General features: G+C 35.0%; 1 protein-coding gene across 1 annotated transcript in view; it reads left to right on the plus strand.

Annotated features, from left to right (window-relative positions):
* The window catches only part of LOC147406299 (putative clathrin assembly protein At2g01600), a 37,932-nt gene extending 28,207 nt beyond the window's left edge, over positions 1 to 9,725 (plus strand). Inside the window, 9 exon segments of the mRNA XM_086434254.1 lie at positions 5,188 to 5,253; positions 5,352 to 5,417; positions 5,591 to 5,671; positions 5,787 to 5,867; positions 6,443 to 6,613; positions 6,714 to 6,792; positions 6,904 to 7,022; positions 9,182 to 9,392; positions 9,395 to 9,725. Of these exon segments, the coding sequence (XP_086290380.1) occupies positions 5,188 to 5,253; positions 5,352 to 5,417; positions 5,591 to 5,671; positions 5,787 to 5,867; positions 6,443 to 6,613; positions 6,714 to 6,792; positions 6,904 to 7,022; positions 9,182 to 9,392; positions 9,395 to 9,528 (1,008 nt within the window). The 3' untranslated portion in view covers positions 9,529 to 9,725.
* Positions 9,726 to 13,827: the final 4,102 nt, after the last annotated feature.

The raw sequence follows: 13,827 nt of genomic DNA on the forward strand, positions 1-13,827 counted from the left end.
AAGACACATCCAAACACGAGCGGAGGAAGTGGAAACACAAGACTATCTGGAGAGAGCTTAGAGAGGGGTGTGGCAAACTGAAGAACACTAGAGGGGGTCCGATTAATAAGGTAAACAGCAGTAAGAACTGCATCGGCCCAATAGGATTGAGGCACATTCATGCCAATAGAAATGGCACGAGCTAACTCTAGAATATGGCGATTTTTGCGTTCTGAACGACCATTCTGCTGAGGGGTCTTAACATTGGACATTTGATGCTCAATGCCAGACTCTAAACAAGTTTCAAGACCTCACTATAGGTGTACTCAATACCATGATCAGAACGGAAGGTCTTGATGGTACAACCAAATTGGGTATGAACCATAGCAAGAAATTTCTTGAAGATCCCATAAACCTCACTCTTGTGTTTCATAAGATAAACCCAAGTGGTACGACTGTGGTCATCGATGAACAAAACAAAATAGCGAAAATCAAGAGTGGATGTGACAGGGGAAGGACCCCACACATCAGAATGAATTAAGTCAAACATAGCAGGTGTAGTAGTATTCATACTAATAGGATAAGAAGAACGCACATGTTTAGCTAATTGACAAGTTTCACAAGACAAATCAAACAAATTGTTATTATGAAATAAAGTAGGGAACATGTGTTTCAAATATCCAAAAGAAATATGGCCTAAACGTAAATGCCAACGCATTACAAGAGCCTTATTAGACTGACTACGACTACTACTAAGTTGAAGAGTAGAATGAGTGCTAGGGGAACCGGGAATGTCTAAGAGATACAATCCATTTATTTCATGTCCAGTGCCAATCGTCCTCTTCGACTCCAGATCCTGAAAGACACAATGAGAGGGATAAAAGGTTACATTGCAGTTCAAATTTTTTGTAAGACTACTAACAGATACAAAGTTAGTAGTAAGTTGAGGAACATGAAGTGTGTTTGTTAAGGATAAAGAAGATGTAACGGGTAAATGACATTAACCAGCTATGGAAGACAAAGAACCATCAGCCAGTCGGACCTTGCGATGACCAGAACAAACACTATAGGTTTTAAATAGGGAGGACGTACCGGTCATGTTATCTGAGGCACCAGAATCAATGATCCATGGTGAGGTAGTGGTAGAAACACTGTGTGTAGATGCAAAGGTACCTGAGTGAGCGAAGGTAGAAACTGGCTGAGATGAGGTCTCTATCTGATTGAAGAATTTTCTGAACTTGTCAAGCTCGGCTTGGGACAGAGATACCGAATCCGATGAAGGGGTAGTAGCTGAAGGAGGTGCTAAATCATTCGTTTGCTGAGAAACTACATGAGCTGAAGACCGTTGAGACTGTTGACGATGCTGGTTAGGACGACCATGAAGTGCATAACAACGAGCCTTCACATGACCCAACTTTTCACAATGATCACACTTATGTCGCTGACGAGTAGGCAGAGACCCACTGGGGGACTGTGAAGAAGGTAGACGAACAAGCATAGCGGAGTGATCTCCCGAAGAAAGGGGTTTGACAGCTGCGCGACGACTCTCATCAGCCAAGACATAGGAATACGCAGTCTGTAGGGAAGGAAAATGATCCATTCCCAATAAATGAACTCTCGCATACTCAAACTCATCCCGGAGACCAGCCAGAAACTGAAAAACCTGATTCTTGTCTAGAATTGACGCATATAATGTCTCATCAAGAGGGTCCTTCCAGAGTAATACGAAGAATAAAATGTCAACTCTTCCCACCGAGCACGTAGTTGTGATATATAGGTAGTAACAGAAGAGTCACCCTGTGAGAGTCGAGAAATCTCACGCTCTAGGTTAAAAATTCGGACATTGTTTTGACGTTGCGAGTAAATACTCTTTGCGGAATCCCATATCTACTTTGCTGTCGAGGAGAACATAAAACCGGCTGCAATGTGTGGTTGCATTGATGAAACCAGCCAAAAACGGACCATAGAATCATTAGCAAACCACTGGGAGTAAGAACTGTCGGTCTGTGTAGGTTGTTTGTCCGCCCCTGTGAGATAACCGATCTTCTCTTTTCCACCAATGAACATTTCAACCGATTGTGCCCACAGAAGATAGTTAGGACCATCTAATTTCACGGTAGTGATTTGAATGCCGGGAAAGTCGGTTGAATGAGACGGAAAACCACTCGACCCATTACTAGTACCAATGATCGAGGAAGAGGATGACTCAGAGGCCATCAAATAATCCGAGTACTTTGGTTTGAAGAGAGTTCAAGAAGATGAGAGCACAACTCCCTAGGATAAAGTGATCGCAGCACCTAAAGGTGACAATGCACGATCAAAAGAGCTATAAGGGCTGATTAAATACTGTTGTGGGTGATCCAATTAATCATTACCGCAAGTATAGGTAATCAATGAGCAAGATAAGTGGGAGAACAGCCTCAAACAACACTCTAATATGATCAAAAAAACTTCGTAGGTGTTCAAAACACTGCCGGCACCCTCATATACCCACTACGTGAGTTAAACAATTAAAAACACAGCCACCTGATGTGTCGTACAGGTCAGAACAGCAACTTGCTGTGTTGAAAAAACTTAAACAAACCACCTGCTGTGATCGCAGATGTCCAGGCTGCTTCGATAGGTGTCGCACGACTTCAATACAACCACCAAAGGCATCGCACGCTTCAATACAGCCACCAGAGGTGTCGTACGACTTCACTACACCACCAGAGGCGTCGCACGACTTCACTACAGCCACCAACGGCGTCACACGACTTCACTACAGCCACTAGAGGCGTCGCACGACTTCACTACAGCCATTAGAGGTGTCACACGACTTAAACAGCATCGTTGCTGTGAGTATAGCCTAATCGCAGGCTTTGAATCAAGTTGACTCCCTATCGCATGGGGTTTTCAGCAACAAATAACTCCCGTAGGGGTGATATAGGTTGAAGACGAGTGATGTAGGGTTTTTGTTTCCAAGGAAGAATGAGTCGATTGAGTTTGTAAAGGAAGAAGAAAGAGTTCGATCGAGATTCAGATCGCAGGCTCTGATACCAAGTTCAAAAACAGAGAGAAGATTAAGAATTGATTAATTAGCCCTAATTAGGCTATATAAGAATTACATTAAGATAAATAAAGAAAGATAAAGAAGAAAAATAAACCTAAAATATAGACTTATTATAGACTTATTTAACAAGTTTCTACCAAGAATGGGAGAATAGCATATTGACACAGTATCAAGTCTTAAATTTTTGGTCCTTAAACTTGAAAATCTATGGGCTATTTATAGCCCTCTCTAGGGGCAAACATGTGGGTTATTTAGTAATCTATCCCATCTTTATGGAGAATTCCATCAAATCAAGTGTAATTCTTTGATGGTATTCTTCTTAAAGATGAGACTAGAATGGTACATACTCTCATACTCATGGTATTTACTGCGAGAGAGGTGTGATAGCCCCATCCTCCTTCTAGGAGTGTGGAAGTTACTTCCTTCTAAAAAATGACTCGGGCCATAAGAGATTTGTGGAGATTTTGGTTAGTTTCAATGAGAAAAACAACTGAAGGGTATTTTTGGTATAAAAGATGAGTGGAGATTTTGTTTCTATTTGAGTCATACCAAATAAGTAGAGTCTGACTAGCCTTACTAATTTAGTAGGAATTTCAACCTTACTAAGGGTCCTTGGGATCACCTTGTGGCATCCAAAAACATGATCTGATGCTTCAGGTTGTAGAGGACAAAATTCTATGAACTTTGAAAAACAAAATTCCAAAAAAATTATTTTTCGCCATTGAATTTTAATCTTAAGTTTGGGAGTTATGTGGAAGTTAGGTAGTTGCTCAATTTCGAAACCTTGGATCAAGCTCAAAAGAATTTATTTGTTTTAGTCTAAGTTTTTCAATGGAATTTAGAAGGCTGTGGTGTTGGATTGCTGATGTGGTAATCCATTTGAGCAAAACAACCCTTAGTAGGACTCAAAATCTTACTATATTAGTAAGGAAAGTGTTTCACGATAAGTGGAAGTGTATGTGGAAATTTTATTTGGTACAACAACTCAAATAAAAACAAAATCCTCTAAAATCTCCACTTATGTTTTGTGCTAAGAATACCCTTCACTTGTTTCTCACATTGAAAATAACCAAAATTTCCACAAGTCTCTTATGTCACGTATTATTTTTTAGAGGGATAAGTCCCATGCTCCTTTAGGAGCATAGGGCTATTATGCCTCTTACTGCAAATATCATTTTGTTAGGGTATGGAAGAGTTATTTTCATCAGAGAATTTTTTTAATCCCATTTTAAGACTTATCCATTTTCACATTATGGCCAAGATAAATTTCATCTTGTCTATATGGAGATCTTTTCTTGAGATCTGCTCTACCAGATGGCCACAAACGGTTAAGGAACTGAGTTGTGACCAATTACATGGTTGTCCGTGCTTTCATATTCATTCAGTTGAATCCATGACAAGCATCCCATTTTGCCACGCCATATAGGGACCATTTTTTTGCAGATGGGATGATTTATTCCATTGGGGCACAGTTATGTAAGAACGGACATCATGCCCTTTGTTTGTGTCCATACTATGTGAATGGACAACTTGCATTTTGTTTCGTTTGTTTTCAATGGACAGACACATGCTAAATGATTTTAAGTTTTACAAGACGGCCCTTCATTAGGTTGCCTACTTACTAATTTCTTCCTTTCCTTTGTTTCTGCCCTTTATCCTTCAATTTTGGGTTTCTTGAAGGATTTTAGGCACTTTGTGAATGATTCGTGCAATTTGGGGTGTCAGGGGCCTTGTTCTTCTTTTAGAAAAGAATAAACAATGTACTTATAATTCCCAATGTAATCCCAGTTGTGCTTAATGGTGGGGTCAGGGTTCTTATATCCTCAATGTACTTGCTTTAGAAAAGCATAAACAATTTAGTTCTTGTTGTTGTACATTATATTTGTGTGTGGGTGTGAGTGTGTAACTATGAATTTAGACCAATGTCTCTGTTGTGCATATTGGAATCATATTATGAGGTAGGGAGTAACTAGGCATAATTTTATATATTTTGGTTTTTTTTATAGAAAATATTCATTTTTTAACTCATTGATAAAAGTCTTTATGAATCTTTTGATCCAATGATTTGAATCCTACATCATAAGAATTTTGGATCTGATTTTATTTTGACAACATTGCATACCCTAACAGCTCACGATTCTAATTCCACTTTTTAGGTGCTGAAAGAAAGCTTTAAAATTTATTGCGCTATTAATGATGGTATCATCAATCTTGTTGATAAGGTAAAATATTCTATATTTGAGAATTAGGTAATCTCTGGGCTCACAACTCCATATATGGACTTCCATTTGCTTTACATTACTATTTTGTTTTATTACAGTTTTTTGAAATGCCAAGGCACGAAGCTGTCAAAGCCCTTGAAATCTATAGAAGAGCTGGCCATCAGGTAATGTTATGGATTTTATTTATTTATTTATTAAATTACTTAAATTGAATGGTCATGGATAACTGTTTTCTCTTTAGAATAGTTTTGATGGTGGGCTTAAGCATGATGAATGTTAACAATGTGCCCTCTTTTTGTATGCTGTTTAATTGAAGAAGTTCAGGTTTTAATTGCAGGCTGGGAGTCTTTCTGGTTTCTATGAAGTTTGCAGAGGATTAGAACTTGCTAGAAATTTCCAGTTTCCAGTCTTGAGAGAGGTAATGGTGTCAACTGAGACTAATGTTAGATTGAAATCTAGGTGGTGCTATGTTCTTTTTTAAATTTGCCAATTTGGTTGATGTCAATCTAATAATTTTCTCCCCTCTTGTCTAGCCACCCCCGTCATTTCTTTCAACCATGGAGGAATACATAAGAGAGGCACCACGGATGGTTGCTGTTTCGAGGGATGCACTGGTCAGTATGGTATCCAATTTCATGGTCGCATATTAGTTGAATGGCAATTCCAATTCATATCGAACATCTTTCATCTTGATTTCTTTGGGGCAAAACTTTTATTTTGGTTGTGCTATCCATTAACCTGTGGTGTCTAGTGACTGTTTCTCTCATACTTTCCAACTTTTTTTGTCAGTCAAATGCATGATACCATAGTGACAAAAGTCTGCAATTTTTTGAAAAAATCATGATTTTAGTAGTTGTCGATTAAATCACAATTTTCAAACAATTGCAATTGATATTTTAAAAAAATCATTAATCGATGATTTGTTGAAAAAAAATCAGAGTATTTTTATTTTAGCATTTTTTAAGTGTTATTTTATCATTTAATATATTAAATTCATATTTTTTACATTTTTAAAATTATTTTAATTTTTAAATTTATCCAATGTTTTCCCTATTTATCGACTCTTGCCCATTTTTTCCAAAGCTTTCTCTTGTCAAATTATACCCGAACCCTGACTTTGTCACTAGGCATGACACTATTGTTGTTGAAAATTTGTGTTGTAGAGTAACATGTGCATATGCTGATTCAGGCACTACCAGAGAGACTCCTCCTGACATACAAGCCAGAAGAAGTTCCGTCTCCTTCAAATACAAAACCATCCATTGATGAACCAATTCCATTGCCTACGAACACTGAGGTTTCTCCTAATACTGAGGTTACTTTTCATCCTCGTAACAACCTGGATGTTGGAGATCTACTCGTAAGCCTCTTGGTCTTGAAAGAGCATTATTATTTCAGCTAACATCTATTCTGCTGCATGTGCTCCCATTTCATTTTTTTTCTTTCTACTTATTGTGTAGGGATTAAATGCTTCTATAACTCCCGATGCATCCACAATAGAGGAAAGTAATGCACTGGCTCTAGCCATAGTTCCATCTAGTAAGCCATGCTCACTGTTATCTTCTTTTATCGTTTTTAGTTTTTTCAACAGTCATTTACGTTTTTTTTTAATTTTTTATTTACAAAACAAAGGAAATTCTATATACGCAGATGCATCTGCACCCTTTGACTCTTCTGTTCAAGCAAAAGAACTGGATCCCTCTGGATGGGAACTTGCTCTGGTTGCTGCTCCAAGCGACAACATTTCTTCAGTTAATGAAAGACAATTGGTTGGTCTATCTTTCATTTCTACTTTATATTTCTATTATTATTATTATTATTTCATATCCACAATTTGTTTCTATTGTGTTGATTGTGGTTGAAATTTAAGAAAACTTTTTTCTGATTGAACATGGCATGTTTATATTTTTAGTGTACATGTTTCACTTCATAATAATACTGTATGATCTTTTGTATGTTGAATTAACTTCCTTTCACCATTTTATCCAAAAGTCCCAAATTACATTGTACCCAAGGTTCAAAATATCGTACCATCTCAAAATGTATCGTCCAAGATGTATCGGTTTTGAACATTCCGAGACGGTACAGGCCGTGAATTGAATGTTTTGTTCAATATTTCATTTTGTATAGATTGTATTGTGATGTCTCAGTTTGTTTCAGAATGTCTCAGACTAAATTGTCAAAACCTTCAAAGAAATAATAATTCTAATTAGTTTTTTTGATAGGTAATTGTGACATCAATTATTCATTCGACCAATAATTCATTGAAAAAACAACTGCTCATTTAGGGTAAAAAAATTTCAAATCCCTGCAAAAAATAGTTATTCTAACGGACGAATATTTGCTTTTTATTCTTATTCCAGACCCTTTCACAGATCTAGACTCTCACTTATCCAGTCCATCATTTTTTTGTTAGTATTAATAATTTATTAAAAGAGGAAAGAAGGTGGTCAAGATGCCACCCAACAAGACAGACAAATAAAATACAGAAACAAAACACAGCTCTCAAGCTCACATACTAAATTCCACTTAAACAAAGAGTCTTCAAAGAAAACTCTTCTAAACCCTTTCAAGATTCTGCTCCAAGAGGAGAGAATCCCCAATATGAATGTAAGAACTTCACTTCAAAAACCTTACTGTTCTGCTCCAAAAGGGGTTAGAGACCAAAGGATTTTTTCATTATAAGAATTTGCTAATCTATCATTTATCATTGTTTGCAAATAATCTAGCAGGAAGCGCGGCCCTCCAATCGTTAAGATTCTGAGTTCACCAGAAGTCTCACCAGAACCCATTGTTACATTCTTTAATTTGCACACTCTTAAGGAAGATGGAGCACAAATATGTGTTCCCTTCTACACTAAAAAATGATGCAACATTAAAGATTACCGTAGACATCAAATAGGTATTCCATCTCACCATAAATGTGTGTTTGTATTCCTACGAACCATTCATACATCAAAACAGGAAAGGTGTGTAACAAAAGGAACATACTTCTATCAATCAAAAAATGAAAAGGAGCATACTTTTATGACTGACATCTGCTAAGTCTGAAATGTATGTAATGGGGCTGAGTTTTATGGGTTACGAGTCATACTCAACTATGCGTTGAGTAAGGTAAGCTTGGGTTCAGTCTGGCTTCCCATCTTTCACATTATATATAGCTCAGTTAGAGATCATAAGTAAAGAAATTCTGTTCCAGAATTCTTACAATTGCACAAAATCTGAAGACGTAAGTTGCATCTAAATAGTTAGGTGAGAATGCACCAAATAAAAAGATGCACTATGATATCAATCATTAGGCATGTTCAAGTCTGCAGTTAATTTATTCATTTGCTATATTATTGTCACCTGTTCTCAAGTACTTCCTTTTCATATGTCATTCAGTTTCATTAGAAGCTTAGTCATGATCTATTTGTTGTTGGGGCCACTGGGAAAAAATAAATAGATTAAAACTCTTTTTTTTTTTTTTTTGTCTTTGTTCTAGGGAAAAATCAATAATTTCTATAATTTGAATTATCTATTTCTCAAGGGTATTTTTGTAATTTCACTAATGTCATATAAAAACCCAGTTATGTTTTCCTGGGGTAAATATTTCTATTTTTGCTTAAAGGGTGTAATCTGTAATTGCGATATAGTGGAATCAGTGTAATCCATGGCGTACCTCAATCTTGAGGGAACCACATAAAATCTCTGTGCGATTTGCATGTGTTTTTTTCAAATTCCTTTCTTGGTTTGACTGCCCCTGTTTTCGTTAGAGTCTGTAGGTAGGTTTCTTGTACGCATCTGCTTTCTATCCCTATAATCACGTTAGTTAATTTTCTAAAATTACAATAGTATTCTCTTTTATGTAATTTTCAAAATTTACTCACTTTAAAGAAAGTACGGCTAGTATAACAGTAATGTTTAATCTTGGGATTATGCATTGCAGGCTGGTGGACTGGATGCACTCACTCTGAGTAGTTTATATGATGGAGCAGCATATAGAGCATCCCAACAACCTGTTTACGGAGCAACAGTCTCAAATCCATTTGAGGTACATGATCCATTTGCCCTATCGAATAATATTGCTCTGCCTCCTCTGCCTGTTCAAATGGCAGCAATGGCTCAGCAGCACACGAACCCCTTCGTTCTATTTCAACCAACCAATCAGCATCCGCAGCCCTATGTCCGAATCCTTCAAATCCTTTCGGTGGTTCGGGTTTTGGGTCTTTCCCTTTGAATCAAACTCAACACCCTGAGAGTACTAATCCATTTGGAAGCCCCGGCCTCCTATAGTTACATCAGGGGATATCTACACATTGTATTCTACCAGGTCCCTACATACAAACCAATCATAATGTTTGGATTACTCAAGGAAATTGTAGATTTTGAAGGTCCATAGTATATGATTCCTATTCATCATTGTGTTGTTGTAAGTTGATTTTGTAGCAAATGACAGAATTGAATTCAATGACCATAACTGTTTTGAGTTATTAATGTTGCAACTTAAGGAACTAAGTAAGGCGATTTATGCCTTTCGGTTGCATTCATTTACGACTGCTTGGTGGAAAAAACAATTCCAACAAAAACTGGGCAGCTTGACATAGAGATGTCATCATGTTGGGTGAGAACAGCAGCCACATAGGCTTCTGATCTCAATCAGTCATGATGGGGTGGTGAAGACTGAATGCTGCGCCAAAGTCTAATTCTGCCTTGGAGCACAATACTTGAAGAGAGAGAAGAAAAGGTAAGAGATTTAATCCAGGTTGAAATTCCCTTATTAGCCAATTTTATTTTATTTATTGTTATTATGTTTTTACTTGCATGTCAAATCTGTCATTGCAAGGGTGATATATGAATGACATCTTTTGGATTCCAATCCCTGTTATCATGCTAGTTAGTTTTCTAATCTTTAAAACTTACATAATTATTATTTTAAATTACCAAATGAACTTTATAATACATGTGCCCTTGAATTGAAATGAAAATTTGATTTTGTTCAAAAATTCGATCAAAAACTTAAATAACCAATTCAAATAAAAAATTCACAATTTATTCACAATTAAAAAAGAAACCGGTAAACTTAATCTTGCAATTTTGTAAGGGTGTAAATCTAGTATCGCTAGTTTCACAAGGGGCATTGCTAACATTTCCTAATAATAATAATTAGGAATACAATTTATTTGTTTTTTTTTTTTTAATATTCAATAAAGCATTAAAATGCAACAAATTTCAATTGATGTTTTAAATCTATATAATTAAGCACAATGGTAGACCTCGCTCCCTTTATCCCTCATATATATAAGAGGGGGTCAGGATTGAATCTTGTTACAAATCTCGAGTATAATTTTTAATTTTATTCTTTCTTCCTTTTCAGGAACTCTTCCAACTTTATTATTTTTCCTCTTTTCTTCAAACTTTATTATTTTTCCTCTTCTACCTCCCTTTCCGAGAATTCTTTTTCAGTTTTATTACATTTTCTCGTCCACCCTTAATAGGATGTAGGTAACGTAGGCATGATTAATCTAGTAAATTTAGGTCACTCCAACACGACTCTTCATATAATGGAAGATAATAGTAGGTCCCACCCCCTTTATTCTCCACGTAAATAAGGGTTGGAATTTTATCTTGCAATAAATTTGGATAACAACTTTTAATTTTATTGTCTTTCGATTTCTTTTTTTTTTCAAGAATACCTTTAAAACTTTAATGTTTTTTATTCTTCTACCTCTCTTTTCAAGAATACCCTCTAATTTTATTATTTTTTTCCTTAATACCCTTTTGTTAATAATATTTTTATAACTTTATTGTCTTCTATCTTCTATGGTTCTATAGTGAGAAGAGTTGCACCCACATTTGGAGGCATTTAGACCCAATTAATAGTTACACCCTTGGATTTTATAACAAATTTGTTAATATACCCACTTAGTATATGCACCAACCAAATTCATTTTGTTATCATCTCATATTGAACTTCACAACTCTTCCTTGTTGTTGTCTAACAAGAACTTTACAACGAACCATCTTCATCTTCGACCAAAAGTTGATCTGAATCTTATAAGATATAAAACTTAAACTTCTTTTTTATTTGCTTGTTTATCATCTCTACTTTGTAATGGGGAAAAACGATAGAAAAGTTAAGGAAATGGTAAGAATTGATTTTAACAAAAAGTCGAAAAAATTCGGAGAACAAGCAACCGATTTAACTAACAACCGATGAATTAGTAATTTGTCGATTATTTATGAAAATGTTGATTAATTTGGTTGTTGCACAATCCACATGACATGTAAACGGGTGGGTTTATTTGCACACATTGAAATGGCTCATTGTGTCTATTTAAGTGACTTTTGTTAAAATAAAAATAAAAAAGGTAAATTACCATATTACCTTTCATTTTGGTTTATTGCACACACAACCACTTACTGAACAGAAAATCAAAAATCTATTTTTTCTTTTTCTTCTTCCTTCCTCATTTCTTCCTATTTTTCATCTTTTTCTTCTTCTTCTCCTTTTTCTAAGTTTTGTTAGAGGTTAAATCAATGGAGATTAGGTTTTATATTTTTTTTCAAGTTATCTTAGTTCTTTGAAATTTCTTTTTATTTTTTGCATTATATCATGAAGGAAGATAGAAAAACTTACTATTAAAACCTCAACAAGATGATTTTAAATCGAAACCATCGAAGATTTTTTGACAATTATATTCGATAGGTTTAGGTTGAACTTGTTTTAACATATTTGGTAGGTACCTATTGCATATTACAAAACAGATTCAATAGGTACCTACTGTAAATATGAAATGTTCATTATTGAATTTCAATACTATGTTGTTTGGAATCACCACCATTCTTTTTTAGAAATGGATGTGAATGGTTACTTGAATAATTTTGTAGAAAAATTATTTTTCATGGTATTGTAGCATTCTTGTTCATGGAAAATGTATGGTCTATCTAAGATCTAGGTAAGGGAATTCGGTTAGAGAATGTGAAAGATGTTAAGCACCCTATTCTTTCCACCTAGGTTGGTTACCTTTTTAAACTTGGTCATTTTAAATAATTAACAAAACAACAAAAATGCATGAAATATATGAAGTGGGTATGTGCACATGGTGGGTATATACATCTTTGAAAGATGATTTAATATTAGTATTGACATGGGGAATATCCAATGGAAGATGCTATCCCATAGAGTCATCACCTTTTACATGAGTTGGAATATTGATTTAGGATTTTAAAGAGAATTCCTTAAATCCACAACTTTGATGTATGTATATTTGACAAAAAATTTAGTGTTTCAACTCCACCAAGAGAATTACACATTTTTTCATCATAGTCAAGTACGTGTGATGTGTGTGTATAGTGTACATTATGATGCATAAGAGATATGTGGGTTAAAAAAGGCTTTAACCTCCATCCTTTCAATCAAATTGCCTCAAGCATTCTATACCCAAGGTTGAGGTTCAACCTACTTAGGATAAATGAGGGTTTTTCATTATATCCTAAGGGTTTTTTAAAAAGAAAAATAAAGAAAGAAGAAGAAAATGCAAATACTTGAAATAAATTAGTCCTAACCCACTTTGTCCCTTGATAATTTTGAATGAGATTTTCTTAAGTAGAAAAATTTGAAGTTGAGAGCTTTGGCTAAGAGTTGAAGGTAAGAGATGAGTGGTGGTTTTTGTTTGGAAGCTTGAAGGTTGAGAGATGGTTGAAAGAGTTGAGTAGAGATTTTGGTAGAGTTTGAAGTTGAAAAATCAGGACTTAAGAGCATGAATTGTTCATAGGAAATGTGATTATTTATAGAGTTTTTAAAGAACTTTTGAAAGTAAAATGGTTTAACCCTAAAAAAAAGAAATGGTATAAGGTTTAGATTATTTATTTTTAGATTTTTCATTTTTATGGGTGTAAAAGTGAAATTTGTGAGAAGAAATCTTAAACGTATTTTTTATTTTTATTTTTTGTTAAATAGAAGTGAGATAACAAAAATACTTTTGAGAGGTGAGTAGGGAAGTGGCAAGTAAATGTGAAATGATAAGTAAAAAATAGATTTTAGTTCATTTGTAAATAATTTATAAAACAATGATGAATATATATTTTTGAAATGGATTAATGGGAGAGTTCCATGTATGTACTTGAAGATTCTTACATTTTAAGCATAAGATTGAAAGTTCTTTCAATTTTAAGAATTTTTATCAAAGACCAATGTACTTTTTTTTATTTAACCTCACTTTTTGAGGAGGGTATTCTTGGGTTTTCTCAAGAGAATTGACTCTCCAATTAGATTGGAGAATTGGGCATTGAGGTTTATGAAAGATCACCATGTGTCCTTTTTTGAGGGAAGTATAAGATCATAGGCTTAGAATGGTCTTGGTATAGGCATAGAATTTGATTTTGATTTTGGACTAGACTTGAATGTGAACTTGGTATTAGATTAAAATATGGATAATGGATTGATTAATGTAGAATACACTAGATATGAAGGTAGATCGATTCATGAGTTAGGGGAATTGGATGGGGTTGGACTAGGAACAAGGTTTGGACATGCAAATTAATATGAGATGATGCATGTGTGCATTTATGCATGAAAAAAATGTGTCAAGT

Source organism: Akebia trifoliata, chromosome 3 (genome assembly GCF_017979445.1).
Source record: "Akebia trifoliata isolate Shusen 1 chromosome 3, ASM1797944v1, whole genome shotgun sequence".
Classification (NCBI taxonomy): Eukaryota; Viridiplantae; Streptophyta; class Magnoliopsida; order Ranunculales; family Lardizabalaceae; genus Akebia; species Akebia trifoliata.